The 17707-nt window shown below is 40.2% G+C and overlaps 1 protein-coding gene across 2 annotated transcripts; it reads right to left on the bottom strand.

Moving 5' to 3' along the window:
* Positions 1 to 912: 912 nt before the first annotated feature.
* LOC110484520 (secreted frizzled-related protein 5) lies at positions 913 to 17049 on the bottom strand. 2 transcript variants are annotated; one of them, XM_085569139.1, is made up of 5 exons: positions 16739 to 17049; positions 4255 to 4491; positions 3555 to 3724; positions 2577 to 2669; positions 913 to 1498 (listed from the first exon to the last, which is right to left on the bottom strand). In XM_085569139.1, the coding sequence occupies exons 1-5, from the start codon at positions 16774 to 16776 to the stop codon at positions 1188 to 1190; spliced, it is 849 nt and encodes a 282-aa protein (XP_085425265.1). In that variant the 5' UTR covers positions 16777 to 17049; the 3' UTR covers positions 913 to 1187. The 2 variants fall into 2 exon arrangements, with proteins under 2 accessions (XP_085425265.1, XP_021410912.2); XM_021555237.4 differs by lacking the exon at positions 16739 to 17049 and having other exon boundaries at positions 4255 to 4594.
* Between the last annotated feature and the right edge of the window lie 658 nt (positions 17050 to 17707).

Genomic DNA, 17707 nt, shown 5'->3' on the forward strand with positions numbered 1-17707 from the left:
AGCAAAACAACCCCCAGCCGCGGCTGTGCGGCATTTACTGGCATAATGAAAAAGAAAGTAAGAGCCTGGACTGCAAGGTGACTCCTCCGTTCCCGCAGTGACGTGGCCCGGGCGCTGGTGCCTCTCCGGCCCGTCCAGCCGGCACGTGTGTGTACACAGCTTCTCCCATTATTGACCGCTTCTTTCCTCGGTTTCCACCTCTTTCCCAGTTCATGGTAGAAACAGGTGGAACAGTTGTCATCACATTCAATAACCTGATACAAACCTGCACTTCTGGGGAATGTATCAGAAACCCAGATCATTACAGGTGCGAATTCTAGAAATCTACTGCCCATAAACTTTCCTCGTATTTGTTTCAAGAAAATATAATAATAGACACTGTATTATTGAAATAGTTTCTAATTTATGTGTTGCCAGCTGTTAATGTGTTTGTTATACACATTTATGAAACTAAAATTAAGTCAATTTCTGTCCATGCTCGTGTAGTCTTTGATGTCAGTGTATTGCACTGACCATGAGGATGCTTATCATGTGCCTAATGTATATATTTTTTTTTAATATTTTGACTCCAATAGTTCCCTGCGACCACTTGGAGAACGGGTAAATTTTATAAATTAACTTTTGTAATGTGTTTGAAAATGAAAAGGGACTTTTCAGTAGAAGGGATCTGATTTATGACACCCAGTAACTAAATATTCTTGCGACTGGGGCAAAACATACTGTGTTAATTATTCTTCTCTTTATTCCACTCTGATTCCGGCAAAAGCGACCAGCAGAGGGCTGCCTCCTTTCAAAATACTCCAACGGGAGACAGTTGAGGTGGATTCATGAAACATTAGGCAGGGAAAGGATAGCTAACTGGAGAAAATGGCAGAGCAAGTGGTATAGGCAAATACACTGAAAGCAGTCAGCTGGATTTGAAACTGGTTTATGCTGTTTTTTGCACATATTACATTTTTTAAAATCATAACTCAAATAAACATATATCCCTAGATGTCCAAGTTCAAACAGGATGAGCTGTAACACTACCAAAAGGAAGCTTGATAACAATGTGGTTTGAGTTCAACTTACAATACAATTTAAAAGGAAATGAAAGCTTTGTAGTCAACTTATAATACATTCATATTTACAAGATAGGTTTGGCATGAGAAATATAATCATCTTTTTACAAATAATATGATAAATATTTACAAGCATTTATGGTATCTCCACTTCTGAGTGGCCACAGTCAGCTGGGAGTCCTTCCTCTGCCAGCGATAAATCTGTTTTACTAAAATGATGCCCTCTTCAATATTCCCCACAAGGAGATACACCATGGGACGGTGGGTTGGAGTCATCCTCTCTATACATTTTTCATTAATTAGTAGCCACTGTTGTATCATGCTCTGAGTTTCGTAGGGCAAGAGTGAGCCCTGGGTAATGAATTCCACCTGGCATTCAATGTTATACTCTTGGTCCTCAAATGCTGTTCTCTTCTTGGACAGCTTTACTTTCACTGCTAAGGAAAAAGGAAAAGGAAATGCAAGTCAGATAACTTCTCAAATACAATAAAAAATAATACCAGTGAAAACAGAAAAATTCCTTAAAAATGTTATCATACTTTATGTTGACAGAGTATGGTGAAGCCTCTTCCAGCCAAAGTTTAAAACATTTTTGGAAAATAAATTTTATGCAGTAAAGGATTTTTTCCCCCATTGAATTAGATGACTAGGAAAAAATATTTTCACAAGTGTAATTTATTTTTACCATCAACATGTTATGTCAAACTTCAAGTAATTACATGTTGTAAGCTTTTGGTCTTATTCTTGTATCACAAAACTGCCCAGCAACTGCCCAAACAATCTTCCTGAAACTCACCATGTCTATGTGTGGTCTATGTGTGGAATCCCTAGGCAAAAATGGCTTGTTGATACCACCCTTTTAGATATTCCCTTCTCATTATAGGCATCTACCTACCCCACCTGACTCCATCCACACTTTTTAGCATGACATTTGTCTGTATTTCTTGATCTAATGCTAGCCAAAGTCGCTGGAAGCCTCTGCATTCCCATTAAAGGGCTTTCCAGGAAGTCTCTAGAGCAAACTCCACTCATCACTCTAACAAGAGAACTGGAGATAAGAATTCCTTCTACTGATATGATTTTCTGAATCTCCTTCTCAGTAAGTTACATATCACAAACTCATCCACAAAAGTAGCAAAGATATACCATATACCATATACTTGTAAAACACCAAAGCTTTACTTTCAGTTTAAATGCTAATAAAAGGCAATATTGCTTATTTGGCTGCTTTTGACAGAAATATTTTCCATAAAGCATGTTGTAGCCAACTAGACCAGAACAGGTATTTGGTTGGAAACTAGATCACTGATAAATCTTTCATGCACAATAAATCCTTCTTATATTTAGATTAGAAATAACTTATTTTGAAAACCAACCTAAAGCTAAATTAGCAGCTAAACTCTTAATCCTTTGAAATCCCTACAGAAACTGTCACTAATTGTAATCCTACTTTTAAAGCATTTAGAAGAAGAGTTGTTAGTCTCTTTTACAACAGGTATATTAGCAAGGACTTACCAAAGTTACTGTCACAGAAAACTTCAAGAACTCTTTTGTGTGTAAAGAATTCCTCCACTGCTGGACAAGTCTGGCAGGTAGGCTTTGGTAGGACTGATAAGAAATTACAAAGTCTCATTGTTATCTTTTAGAATAATTTGTTTTAATTTTCTGCTGCCAAAGCTGAGAGCCCACTGTTTAACCACAGGAATGACAGCCAAAATACACATCAAATACAGGGCCAGTGATAATAGGTAAAAAGCCAACACATTTCTCTGAAAACAAGGCTAGAGATGAAAAAGAGTTTCATTTTCCATGCCCATTCAGCCCTTGTTCTGGCTGACAAGATCAATTATCAGCAACAAATAAGGTAACAAATACAGTATAATTTTTAACACAACTACAGTGGGTGTAAGGGGTTAGATGGCTGATTCTGTCAGTCACTCTGGGTTCAGCTGCACTAAGCCTGTGAATATACATGAATTTGGGTGTGCTAGCAGCAACTTAATCTTACTCTTTTCCACAGAATTATGAAGTGTGAGTGCATTTGAAGATTTGAACATTAATGCCAAGATAACTAATGCTTCTTTGAGGAAAATCAGATAACATCATCCCAATTTTACTAAACTGATCTGAAAACTAGCTTGTTGCATACATAAATGCATCTGTGATAAGGGCCATTGATAAGTCTACAAAGAGACCCCAAAGCAATTCAAACATGGTGTGCTGCTGTGTGTATGACACTGCAGGGTGACAATGCCTTCCTCCACACCACAGCACAGCCTCTGCACTGCTGACTTGCAGCGCTGCAGGTCTGCTGCAGCTTGCACTGCCAGCGCTGCCACTCTGCCACCCATCTGCATGAACACGTGCAGAGGAAAGCTAGACTCGACTGCACTGACAAACCCACAGAACGTCTGGGAGCAGAGTTCCCTGTGTCTCCTTGATTCCCAGGAGCACAGGGTACGGCCACCCTCCCCTCCGCCACCTTCGAGCTACCTTTGTGCAAGTGTTTGTAGTCCCTGGTGAGAGGCGCCAGGCACATGTCCTCGTCTGCAGGGAATCGGTCGCAGGCCAGGCTGGCCGGCCAGCGGTGTCCGTGGCACAGGAGCGCGGGGGCGCAGCTGTCACGGACAGCGGCACACATACTCCTGCAGGGATGGATGAACCTGTCGTGGCAGGAATATCGGCTGAGTCAGCTCAGTGATAACAGAAACTATCGCAACAGTGATTCCTGCGCAAAGTGCATCATCTTTGCTGACATTTAGCACCCTTCGATAGTGATACCATTCCAAAAGCAGCAGCCATGCAAATTATGCAAGCAGTCTGTGTATGGACTGAGCTTACAATGTTTAGTTATGATTTTAAAAATGCGTATATGGCAACCTGAGAAAAGCTTCAGTATGAGCCTGATTCTATTCACTGTAGGTGCTTCAATCCTAAATGAATAAGAATAAAGTTCAGCTGTAACAAAATAAAACATTATATCCTTTGACAACACCATTCGTGTTCCCAAGGCAAACTAAAATTGAAGTGGAACAAGTTTTCAGTACTTTTTTTTCTGATGAATACAAAAAAGCTAACAGAATTACTTCCGAAAAAGTGGAGATCACCTTTAGATTATAATAAACATGCATTTGATTTTATTCCTATTCTAGCAAATAAAGGCTGGAGTTTTGTACTGTGCTGTGATACTTACGTATCTAAGCAGATGGGTGCAAACAGAGAGCACAGGAACGTCCTCACGTGAGGGTGACAGTCTGTGTGTACAAGGTGCTGCCAGGTGGTGGATTTTAGGATAACTTCTGCCATGCTTGTGTGTCCCATCAGGTTGGGAAGTCTCATTTCAGAGTATCCAATATTGTGGCACATGCCCATCTCCTTGGGTATCACTACACATTTCGTGGATAATCCAATGTCCAAAGCTGTTGCCAATCTTTGGGGAAAAATCACGGCAAAAAGAAGTATTTTTGCAGTCAATAACATCTTCCAGTGACTTCTGGGCTGTTGAACAGGGAGCTGTCAAACCACTCAAGTGCAGAGGCATGCTGAAAACCTTGTGGCTTATATATCCCAAGAGCTTAATGAACTGTTGGTTATCAACTGCTTATCAAATCACTCGAGACAAGACCAGGTCTTATTGCCTAATGAAGGGATTGTTGTGACAGCCAGGGAGGTGGAGAAAAAGTATAGATGTATGTTCCCCAAGGACACTGATTTGGGTCCCACGGTGTCAGTGGCTGCAGTATGCTATGTAGCATATTAAACTTTGACACCTGGAAGGTTCACCGTGCTTTCAAAAACAAATTAAGAGATCCCCCAGAAACAGGGTTGGGCAGACATGCTGTCTCCTGGGGCTTCTGTGTCTCCTTTGTTTTCAGACACTGCTGACATGACAGAAAAAACAGCCCAGATTGACTTATCAAGTGAAAATGTTTTGCTTGTGCTAATGGCCCATGTCTCTTCCACTGTTTTACAATGGAGAAGAGGCACTTTCTTTTGTCAAGCACTGTAAAAGAGACAGACTCCGCATTAACCAAGTATTTTGACTGGAAATTTGGATTCCTATTCTGTGACATGCCAAAGGCCTCAACTTCTTTTAATAGATGCCTGAAAATACAGAATTGAATTTGTAGCGCTGTTGTGACTATCAGCATTTATTCAGGAAAGTTCAGTTACACATTTTTATTATTTTGAATAAAGCTGTCTACATTTAAAAATGCTCAAATAATGCAGCATTTCAACAATTTATTAATAAATTATAATGGCATCAAAGTGTATGAAAGCAAATTATACCAGATTGTGTACATTTTCTGTTCATAGCACAAAAAAATTGTGTTATCACTGTTAGTGCAGCTCTTTGCTATAGAGAAATTGAGAACCAATCAAGATGAAAGTAATGCATCTCAGTAATGCATAGCTTACCTGTTATGAATAGGAAAGTCAGATTATGAGTTTTAGAAGCTGAAGATCTAAACAAAGCCTCTTCTGGAGATTTTTTTATTTGATGAAAATACTTTTTTTTCCAATTAGTTATGTGTGTTACTTTTTATTTCCACACCTGGTTATACGATTTATTAGCAGAAATGTCTAGCTATTAATAATTTGTATGTGGATCTACTGTAAAATATGTCTTGGGTATTAGGCTAAAATAAGTATGTTCATAATAATGTATCATCTAGTATTACTGATGCTTGATTGAAATTTTTTCAGAAACTATAGCTTTTTGTCCTTATACTGAGATTTAGCACACTTAGACAATGCATCACACATAATTTACATGTTTATACTTAAAGGTTAGGTTACTAATCCTAGCATCTTTGAAAACAAAGACAACCCCCTACTGATTCATCCTTAGCTGCCTTCTTTACTCCAAACTACTAGTAAAATTACAGTATCTGTTTAAATAAGTATAAAAAAATGACATCATGCAAGGTCCCAGCAACTAAAAATGTATTTAAAACAATTGTCAGTTTTTCTTCTCATGCTTTGTTGCCAGACTTGGTGTTTTTTTTTTCCCAGCAAATGTGGCTCCTCTGTATCCCTTACCTTACCCCAAAGCAGAGGAACTGAATACCTAAACAGGCTGTCTTAGGCCTGGTGATAGCTTCCCTTTGACAGGTGCTCCATGCATTTCTGAGGAAGTTAGAGCCTGCAGTAAAAGCCCCATGCTTGCTAAATCTATGCAGGTATGTCTGCAGGCCACACTTCCACACAGCTGCTCTTGCTACCATTGTGCAGTGAAACGACTTCACAAAGTTGCTTAACCCAAGAAGAGGCAGGTCCTGGCTGAGCCAGTTACACAGCCCTTTGTCTTGTAATTTTATGAAATTAATCAAATTCCTTTCTGTCTCCAGTGATATTCCTCTGTAATACTTCTCTCATCTGATTGCTATCTCTAAGTAGCTGGCAACATCTCTGTGTAAGAAGCTTTTCTCCTACATGAGGAGCATGGTATTACATGCAGATTTCTCAATGGTACAAAACATATAAAGTATTTAAGAAAGAGTAAGAGCATTATAAGAGTATTATAAGAAAGAGTATTTGGTCTCTCAATTATTTAGATGTTTGTCTCTCTGTTTTTCTCAGTGACTGCTTCACAACCTGTAAGAAAATTTGATTAATCTTAAAACCTGACTCAGCGTTGTTACTCCAGCTAAGGAGGGGTTGCTGGGTCTCTAGCTGTGCCCTTGGTGCTGCTCTGCAGGAGGAGGGTGGCTGTGTCCTTCCAGGAGCCTTCAACCAGCCCATGCCTCAGTTGTGCTGGGCTGAGCTCTGGCTGTACCCAGAACCTTGGCTGCTGATTTGAGAGGTCCCCTGAATCACGACTGATGGACGGAACAGAAGCAAACATAATGAGAGCATGTGAGACAAAGATCATCTAACATACCTATCCTGGCAAACTTAAGTCTCCATAGGAACTGTCTTACAAATAAATAATTGTGTATCTCTGAGTCAGCCTCCTGCCAGGCTTCCCAGGGAGGAGGTGATTTATGAGCCACTGCAGAGCTGTGCTTTAAAGTTTCTTTTAGCCTCTTAGAGGCATCCAACTATCTTTTGATGCTTTGCTTTTGGGGAGCTGACTTTTGGTAGACTCAAGGGCTGAAGAATTGCCACCAGTTTCAAGAGGAAAATATGCCCAAATGCTTTTGCTGGATGCCCATGACTGTACTGGGTCCAAGGGTGGTTCTGAAGCGAGATCATTATCCATAATTCAGTAATTTTTGACAGCCATCTTCTGTCAGGAAAGAGAATAATTTATGCGAGCTTCTGATTCTCTTCTGGAAGTGACTTGGTTCAAGTGGGTCAAATTTCTTACCCTGTGCTGTTTTCAGTGTCATATTTTTTTAAGAAATTTACAAATTTGATATCCTTTTCACTCCTGGGTCACTTTTAAGTAAGGGACAGGGCTTTGGTTCAGGCTCAATTATTTTGATGTTCTTCATGAGCAGATGTTACCTTTGAACTTGGTTTGACAGGAAGCCTTTATAATTTTAATTTTAGCAGGACTTGCAGAACAGTTATTAAAAGTGAGCATGCAGAATTGATTGCCATTGGTTGGAGAGTGCTACAGGTCAGCAGATGTTGGCAGAAGCATAACCTGCAGCACCCATGTTGCTGTGCCATAAATTCTCCATTTCTTTGCAAACACTCAGCTGCTCATTTCACAGTGGGGAAAAAACATCAACCGAATATACAAACAGATTGATTTTGTGAACACAGTAAACTGTTTTACTGTTGCCACACTATCACAAACATTCAAACTGCACAAAAACTGGTGGCTCAGTATTTCTGTTTGTAGTGATATATGTCTGTAGAGGGTGCTTGAACAAGGACTGACTGAAGTAAAAAAAAGGATTATCATGGCAATTGCAGTGCCTGCATACAGTTAGAGATCTCAAAATCTGGAGTCCAGCTATTGCTCTTTCAGACTTCTGAAGAAAGCCGTGTGGTGGTTCCCTTAGCCACAGGCTGTATTTACTGTTCCTGGATATGAGCAAAGGACACCTGCTGATGGACCGTGATAAGAGGAACAGTGGCTCCCTCCCTGCCCACCTCTGTGTCCTCTCCTTTGACTGTTACCAGGGAGACAGACAGAGATTAACCAGGAGCCACCCATCAGAGCCCAGTAAGAAACAGGATTGAAATTTTCTTCAAAGAAAGCAGGGGGGTTGAGAGCAAATTTGCAGATGTAAGGATTTTTTGTTTTAATCTAGACATTTGTTGCAATATTTGGCTGGAGTCATTTTTAACTGGAGTCAATTGCAGAGACCCAAGGCTCCCAGACAAAGATCAAAGCAAGAAGGCAGCAGAGAGGTGGTCCTTGTTCTGATTAAAGCTTTGCTGAACTCACATCTTTAGTCTGCAGTGCAGGATTTGTTTCATAACATTTCCTTTTCTTTATTAAAAAAATAATTAGGCCACATGTGGTATTTGTAAAACAGCAGAGACAGAGTCATGGATGCCTCTGAATGCCTTTGAAAAGGCCTCATTAATTTATTTGTCACAATGGCTTTAGCATTGGTTCAATTTTTAAAGGACAGAAATACTTTATTTTCTTATAAATTTGTAATGGAAATTGTTTCAGGCTCACTGCTTTGGCATGCTCTGCACTGCCCTTTCTACTCTCAGCTGATTAACTGAGAGGAAAGTTGCTTTAACAGTGAAAGAGAAATTAGATTCTTTGGGTGACCCAAACTTAGTTTCTGACTCTGCCACATTTCTTCGGGAAGCTTTAGCCCTATTGCACTGTCCTCCTGCACACACAGATTGTCCTGGTTAACAATGGGGGGATGCAGGAATTAAACATGTCCAAATATGAAGTGTTCAGATGCTACAAGAGTGCGGAGAGGGCATGTAAATACCCACACAGGTCCCAGGTGTATCACTCAGAGCACAAGGGTGTTGAATACTATACAAAAACCGGGTAAGTAGCATTTTCTAAGTAGGCAAGTCAGCCAGGGCCAAAAAAAGGACAGAGGAAGATGAGGTGACTTGCTAACCAGCTAGCAGCTGGCACAGGCATACAGATCTGAGCTTTGACATCACATTGTTCATTGACCCATGCAGCTTCTGGAGGTCCTGCCCAGCAATGTTTTGTCAATGCAGAGCAGGACAATCTGTGTGAAGTGATTTTACAGGAAGAACTGAAATCCAGTACTGACTTATTAGTGGCACACTCATAAAATTGCATTAGGCCATGTCCCAGGTGCTGCACATCAGGGCCTTATGGTGAACACCACATTGGTTAAATACTGTGTGAAGCTGTTTGCTTTCAAGGTGGATGAAAACAGGAAAGAAATGCTGGCATGGTTGTTTTAAAATGGATATTTGTTTTAAAGCCATAAAAACCATGGCAATAACGTTGGTTTTGCTCCAGGGGTAAGCAAATTCCAAATAAGGGCTTTCATGTGGGAGCAAAAGACAGTCTATCTGAATTTAAGGTTTTACACTATTGATCATGTACCAGATGAGCACCTTCTACAAACAGTTGGTAGCAATAGCAATTCTTCTCTGTTCTCCCTCAGGTAAAAACAAATTAAATGTCTTAGGGTATTTTTATTCCTTGGCTGGTATTGGTTTGCTGTTTTGACTAATATCTTTTTTTTAGTCTTGAGTCAGCTTTACTGGATTTCAATTTCGTTTTGCTATGATTTAATTTTGTGAAAGAAGGACTATTTGACAAGTGGAGTATCATGTATTCCAGGCACAATTTCTGACACAGAAAAACTCTTTTCTTTTAGACTTAGGCAGCTTTTGTAGTCTTTTGGCAACTGGGCTGATGCTGGTTTTCCCTCTATCAAATTTCTATCATAGCTGCGTCTCTTGTCATGTATTTTCTGTCACAAACAGCTCCAAATGAAATAAAAAGTGAAGTTGAACACACAGCTCACTGAATTATTTCTAAACCTCTGTGAACATAAGGGAATACAAGTAGGCTCGAACTCTTTCATAGGGAAACAGGGCAACAGCTGTTTGGGCTACAAGGAAACATTACATACCAACTATTTGTAGTCCATTGAGAAAGTAAACATCGACACCTTGTCTATTCCCCCTCCCCGATTCTTTCTTTGTCTGTGGTCTGTAGCCAACTAGTGATCATCAAGATAAGACAAAAACACATTAAGTCTTGAAAATCGTGTCTGGCTTCTAGCTGCCACTGGAGATAGCTCTATCAGTTAAACAAGTAAAACCCTGGGAGAGTGCTCTGCTGACTCCAGCACGCCTGGAGCCCATCCCTTTTAAGTCGCTTGGCAGTATTTCGCATTTAACTTCTGTGCATCCCAGCCACCCGCAGGAAATGCTCTTGGCATCTGACGTTTCCACAACACGTGGCAGGCCGGGCTGGATTCACTTTAACACCACGGGAAGCAGCAGACCTGAAGCCCCTGTTTAAAAGGCAAACTTCAGCCTAAATGCTTTGTTGAATAAGCAACATTTAAATAATTTCTGTAACATTTCACAAGTACACAGATGTGCTTCAAGTACCTGAATTAGATATAATGGCCAAATCTTCTCTAAGCAAGAGTCCCTCTGGCATTTGCATAATTTTTTTCTTGAATAATGTAGATTCATAAAATTACTCGATTCATAAAATCATTTAGGTTGGAAAAGACCTTTAAGACCACCAAGTCCAGCCATAAACCTAACACCACTAAGTTCCACTACACCACATCGCTAAATGTTACATCTACATGACTTTTGAATACTCCCAGGGAACACAACTCAACCACTTCCCTGGGCAGCCTGTTGCAACACTTGATAACTTTCCATGAAGACATATTTCCTCATATCCAGTGCAAACCTACTCTGGCACACCTTGATGGTATAATGTAATCTCATTCCAGACAATGAATATGTATTTAAAGCTAAATAATCAAAGCAAATGTTCCTGTTGCAAATGTTCTTGGCGAAACCAAAGACTTATCAAGAAATAGTCAAAGTAACACCCGGGACATGAATTGCAGCTTCTGATCATTAGAATCCTGGCAGCCTTTTTTCATAAATTCCTGCATTTCATATTGTGTTTAAGACTGTAGAATGGAATTTTAAAATTTCAAAAAGAAAATATATTTTCTTGATAAATCCTAGCTTTAGGTTTCTATGTTAGTGTAGTTTTGGAAATAAGTTTATTACTCTGGGCTTTCTAACAAAAAACATTTGCAAACTCTTTAATTCAAGTACAGAGGTGTGTACTAAACTTTTTTCAAAACAAATAGTTGTATCCTGAACTCTAATGTGTATATAGACAATATTCAAAAACTTCTTTGGATTCTGATAAAATATATTTTTAACTGCGGCAATTAGAATTACAAGAGTAACTGCTTCACAAATCAGTGTGTCCATTCATAGGGTATGGTATATAATTTCTACCTGACCCCTATACAAATATTATATGGGAATAGTTCTTTTCTGTTCTGTACCATGAACTATGTGCTCAAAGACTAAGGATTGCTCACTGACAGTGTGAATAGTTTTTTTCACTCTACCTATTTTCGATATTACCTTCCACATACCTTTTGGACAAGGATGACCTCAAAAGGGAGCCCTTTGAAGCCTTTAAGGCACCTTCCTATCCTGACAAAAGACACATTTGCTATTGCAGATGCCACTAATCTACTTTTTCAGTATTCCTCATATACCAAGGAACTCAAAACATTTTTCAAGGTTCAATTAATGAAGAAACAGGCCTTATGTGTAACCTGCTTTGACTACAAATGCTTAGCCAAATCACACCTCTGTGTGAGGAGTGAAGAATTTGAGAGACAGCAGGAGGGCAGCACTGCAGCAGACAACTGGCAGGTCCATACCAGGCATTAGGTGGGCAGGTCTAGATTTCAAATGTGATAATGGCTTCACAGACACTACTTTTTGATTTGAAACTTTATGATTTTCTCTCTGTTATCATGCAGGGATGGTATATCTTTAAATACTGTCTAAGTCTTTTTGTCTGTCTGAGAAAACACCTAGAACAGTTTTGTAAAAGTAAGTGGATTCTGCATCTTGTATTCTTATTAAATCTTTTTATATGCACATTAATGGTGAATGCATAGTGCCTTCCTGTAATACTGATGCTGGGCCTGCAAAATCTGTAAAACCTCAGCAATTGTTCCTAAAAAGACAATTCATATTGCCACAACCATTCCCACAGCAAGCCTGAGTATTACAGAATCAACCATTTTATCCCCTCCCCTCTGTTTTGTGAGACAGCCCCATCGGCATTCATTAAAGTCTTTTAAATTCTCTGCAGACAGGGACAATTTAGTTTGAAAGAACCAAAAAACCCAAAATCCAAACAAACCACAAATCAGTCTTTAAAGAGAAAGCATAGATGCTATATGCTATACAAAAAGATAGGGAAGAAAAAATATCTTGTCTTTCTCTGAGCCTTGTGGCAGCTGGCAGACTCCTCCTTTTTCTCTGTGATGGCTTATGTTGCACACATTGCCTCTGTTGACATCAAAGACACTTGGTTTCTATTACCCTATCTCAAAGAGAAATTCACTGATAAAGGAGTCTCCACCCTAATGATTAAACTCTATTTGGATTTCAATACCTGGGCAGAGCCCCTGAGCCAGCAGACCAGGATTAGAGGGTCCGAGACTTCAGCGCCCATTTGCTAATCTGGGTGCAGACTGTGGGGCCTGCCTGTGAAATGTTATGTCACTTGGTCTTCACACCCCTTTACCTTCATTCCAGGGCAACCATTTTCTTCCACTGGAGCTACTGGGAAGTGAGATGGGTGAATCCATCCTAAATAGCTACACAACAAGAAGAGCTGAGTAAATAAGAAAAAATGTAGAGCAATAATTTAGAAGTAGCTCAAAATCAAACAGTAACTAAATGATCTCTAAAGCTATGGTTTACTTCTAATTAGTATATGAAGCTCAGGGAGGCATAACTAGACAAATAATTAAATTTACAGTTAGGCAGATGCTGATGGCTTTTTTTAGTTTTAAGATCCATTTTCATTCTCTAAATAGCATTAAGGGTTTCATGCTGGTTGCAGTGATCAAAGATTGATAACTGTGTCCACAGGAGGCTCCTTTCATTATGGAAACCATGGAGGAGCAAATACTTTAGAGGGGAAGGTATCTTGAAATTAGACTGGAGCATCCAGAGCAAAAGGATTTGTGATTGCAGCTCTAGTTTCCCACCATAAAAGGTGCATGTTTCCCTGGCAGCTTCCTCAGCTTTCTTCCTTTGCTCTTATATCTGTCTGATAAAAATGATAAAAGCTATTGTCATTCCCCATAAGCCTTGTTACGTCTACATCTCTACTACAGCATTACTAATGTTGTATGTATTGGGACAGGAGACCTTTGAATTGTTTGGTGAGAGAGAAAACTACTTTTAGAAACACCCACAGAAAATGCTATGTGTTTCTCTTCATGACGAGTAGCATTTTTATCCCTGATATTCTAGCAAAATGAAACAGAGGTACTGGAGTTACTAACAGACAGGTTCTGTACATAAGGAAGGCAAAGACAGTTCCCATAATCCATGACTATACCCTGGAAGGCAATATTCTACCTGTTTTGCTTATGCTGAGTGTTAGAATCCATCCTATTGATGTCAGTGTGTTATGGCAGACCTTTATGTGAGCAAAATTGACAAAGGTGGCCAGCATACACAGACCACTCTTTCACTCTTTTTGGTGAATTATCTTTCACAACATTCTATAAAATGTTTGGTTTTGGTCCATGATGTTGAAAAAGCATTCAGTATGGGAGGTACTTTCCCTGCCGTAGGGTTGGCTCAATAAAGCAACCTCATCCTAATATCTTGGCTTCAGCAAGGGATGCTGCAGACGCATATGCTAATCTTATTTAAAGGGAACAAACAACTTCTGTCCCTGTGCTTACTGAAGTCATGCCACAGCAATTCTGTCCCAACACTCCAGTGGGAGAAGTCAGCTTGGGTCCCTGGCCACATGTGTGAGGACATTCACTTGGCTACTTTTTTGAGAATTAGCTGTATTTGATCTTCTTGGTTGGAATACTGCTTAAGTAGATAAAACTAACACAGAAAAATGAGGGGAACTAGTGCTTCAAATTCTGCCTACTTCCAAGTTTTCGTTTTTCTAAGAGAAAAGGATAATTTGTGGTAGAGGCCCTTCACAAGCAGCCCTACTGTCATACCCATGTTTACTAAGGTCTAACAAGAAGAGAGGGATTTAGTCTTTAAAATTCCTAGCTAGTCACAAAGGATGTATGAACCAGCTGATGATGCCACACCACCATATTAGAGAAGATTTTATTAACCGTAAAGAGCCCTCAGGCATCCACTGGTATGAATTTGATACATTAAGGCAAGCCAGTGTGTGGGACACGATGCTCTCTGCTTGCTCAGCTCAGCTCTTCAGCTTTTCCTGAGCATTTTCTCATGGGAAGTCATGCTTACCCCACTGCTAAGATCTGAGGTTACTGCATAATGGGAATTTTCCCTGTACATATATAATTTACGTCTCAAATTACTCTAATGATACCAAACACTAGTTAAACTTCTGGGAGCCACACAGCAAGTTCATAACATTAATCATATCAAATCAAGGTGATCAAAACTGCTAATCCAGCCATAAAGCATAAGAGGCCATAAACCCCATTGAGAAACCTAAGGTAACATAGTTAATGTTCTGTTTTAAAGACTTGGAATGGCAATACAGAGTAGAAAAAGTAATTATAGTGAGCTGCTCATAAAGAGAATCACATGTGTTTCATTGAGTGTCCAAATATTCACTCATATTCACGGCCATAGTTTCACATTTGTTCTGGAAAATTCAGCAATCTGAATGTAAAGCATTACCCATATGGGTAAGCATGAGTCATGCTTGAAGTCTGCAAGGTGACATGAGACCCAGAGTTTGTATGTGTGCCTGGTGACCTAGCCCTCCCACTCTGCCAGCAAGCAGGACTTGATGTCAGTGTTCACAATATTCTCACTGCTGTGGTTTTACTTTTCTGATGAGTCTGATTGTTTATTGACAATATTAGTAATGCCTTCAAAAAAATCTTCCTGCATTGTACTTTCTTTCTTTAAAGGAAATCTCTTCTCTCTTCCAGAAATTTTCTTTACAATCTAATACCTTTTGGATAATGCATCATGTATGAAAAACTTAATTAATGATGTTGTCATAATACTTAGTCCAAACGGAGACTCACAGCAACTTACAGTGGCTTTGCTAACAGCACAAAAATATGTATTCATTCCATTTATTAGAGCACTGCCAACAAATCTTTTCAACTTGACCCTAATGTAATGTAAAGCACTGTATCTAGGTCAGGGCAGATGGCAGGGGGCAAGTGGGGACAGCCCTAGCCCTGGGTGTGGGGCACTTCCCTGAGGATGGGGACAGGCCAGACTGGGACATCAGCCTACAAATGGAGGTGGTTTGGTGGGACCCATGGCCAGGGGACACGGCTGCAGGGCAGCGAGGAGCTGCAGCTCAGGCAGGAACAAGGCAAGAGCCTCTGCTGGAAGCAGCTCCCCCCATCAGGGTTTGCCCCCACAGTGCCTGAGAGCCTCCCCATCATGTCACCATAGGGAAAGGGCCAGCCTTGCTGCAGTGGCTGTGAGCTGACCCCCAGTCTCAGCAGCCCAAGCTTCATGACCTCCTGCAGACTCTCTCATAGCCCTTACAGCAGGGCTCACCATCAGGCTTGCCCAAACAACCACCTCACAAAGGCTGCAGAACAGACAAGCGATGACAGCCATATGCACCCATCAGTTTGGCTGAGCATTTTCCAGGCACTGTTGGCTCTGTGGCCCTGTCAGTGCTAGTAAATGAACCATGCCTGCAGCACTTTGCTGGATCTGTTGCTTTAGAGAAAACTTGAGTGAATGTTTTTCTCATTACATTTCTTGGCTGTATTTTTTTCTCCTTACAGTAGAGCACTACAATTTTTATGAAAAAAAAAACAAAAAACAAAAAAAAAACAACCAAAAACAAACAAAGAAACAAAAAAAAACCCAAAAAAACCAAAACTTGGCTCAAACCCAAAAATGTAAGGAGCTACAAAGGAACAGCAAAATGTCTGGGCACATGCCAAAGTGTGCTACTTGTCAGCAGGAACTATCATGTATAAACGGGACTTTAAAAACGCCTAAAAAAACCTGTCATGGCCCAAACCCCTGTGGACTAAATTCCCATGGTTTTCCAGGCAGTACAATTTTGCTGTTATGAGTTGTGATATAACAATGCTACAGTAATAGTGACTTTCCCATTAGTATCAGACTAAAGTGGATTAGGTGTTGCTATTACAAGTATCACTCTAACAGGAGTCTCACAGCTGCTGGCACCATGCAAATACATCAAGAGACTTTATCTGCTCCCCAGGAGCAGCATGTGCTCCCAGGACACCAAGTGGTAAAACCAAGAACATTCTCAAACAGGACCTGAGCAATTCCATTCCTTGCATTTCATGTGTTTCACTGGCAGTCTATTTTGCTTCTCAAAGATAACAGCCTATTCAAAATGCTTCAATGACAAGTATAAGAGCTGCATACCTGGATCCCTGTAACTTTGCTGGGAAATGTACCTCATTGTTTACTCATGTAGCAGACCACAAACTAGAAAACTACTAGCTAGAAAAGTAACAAGGCTAATAAGCATAAAGGAGCTCCCATGACAGCAGCAGACAAAAATGATCAATCATTAAAACACTTTCCTTGTCCCCACTCACCTCCTTGTGGGATGCTGTTCCTGGTAGCTAAAAAGCATACATCAATCCCATGCCTCAGAGCTGCAGATGGCTGCTGAAAATGCAGTTTTCAGATGTTTCTACTCCACAGGCTACAAATGATCTGTGCACAAGAGCTGCTCATTAAGTGCTACTCCATGAAGTTTCAAAGTGTCTGCATGATAGAAGTCCTCCACCCTTGATCTTTCTCCAACTCAGGCTTCTGAATTCTTATGAAGACTTAGGAGGAGATTTTAAGTGCTGCTATGCATTAAACTGCTTCTGGTATTGTTTGGCTTATACAACCAGTTGTCACCAGTGTATGCAGGAGATGGAGAATTAATCAGCAGAGACAGCAGGTGTTTTGAGCCCCTATTCTTTTCTGTGGTCCCTGCAGGGACCATCAAAATACCAAGATCCAGTGAATGACAGCATCTAACAGATGCCTCATTCTTTGGGAACCTTAGCTGTAACAGACCACAAGTATCTGGTATTCATTTCTGAACAGCAGATCAGAAAGTAGAAATCTCAAAGAATCCCACCCAGCTCATATGCCCAGTAATTCCCAATTGAGAACAAAGTGCATTTTCTGAGCACATTTTGCAGGGCACATTGCACCTCACTGATATCCTATTTAAAAAAGGAAGATAATCAAGAAAGGAAGTTGTGAACCACATCTGGCCCACAATAACACTTTATCAAAAAGCGACATTTGATGAGTCTTCAGTGCAAAAAAGACATACTTAAATGGACAATCTTGCTCTAAAATAGTCAGGGAGCATGTGAGCCCCATATATCCTATTGGAACTCTGTTAACTCAAACTTCCCTGTCCAACTCAAAGATATACATGCTTGATGACCATCAGTCTGACTTTGACTTTTAAAATCAGGCTGAGAAATGCAACTGCATTTAAGAACCAAAATCCTGTCCTTCAGAACAAAGCAGAGATGTCTGGTAAAATCCAAGAAGCT

The sequence above is a fragment of the Lonchura striata genome, chromosome 1A, assembly GCF_050655825.1.
Source record: "Lonchura striata isolate lonStrDom1 chromosome 1A, ASM5065582v1, whole genome shotgun sequence".
In the NCBI taxonomy this organism is placed as follows: domain Eukaryota; kingdom Metazoa; phylum Chordata; class Aves; order Passeriformes; family Estrildidae; genus Lonchura; species Lonchura striata.

What these genes read in the sequence shown, in the direction of transcription:
- LOC110484520 (XM_021555237.4), bottom strand. Translation starts at nt 4,541, where the DNA reads ATGTTATTGACTGCAAAAATACTTCTTTTTGCCGTGATTTTTCCCCAA. An exon ending in GCACCCATCTGCTTAGATAC is followed by an intron (nt 3,725 to 4,254) that starts GTAAGTATCACA and finishes CTGCCACGACAG; the next exon opens with GTTCATCCATCCCTGCAGGA. An exon ending in CTACAAACACTTGCACAAAG is followed by an intron (nt 2,670 to 3,554) that starts GTAGCTCGAAGG and finishes ATTTCTTATCAG; the next exon opens with TCCTACCAAAGCCTACCTGC.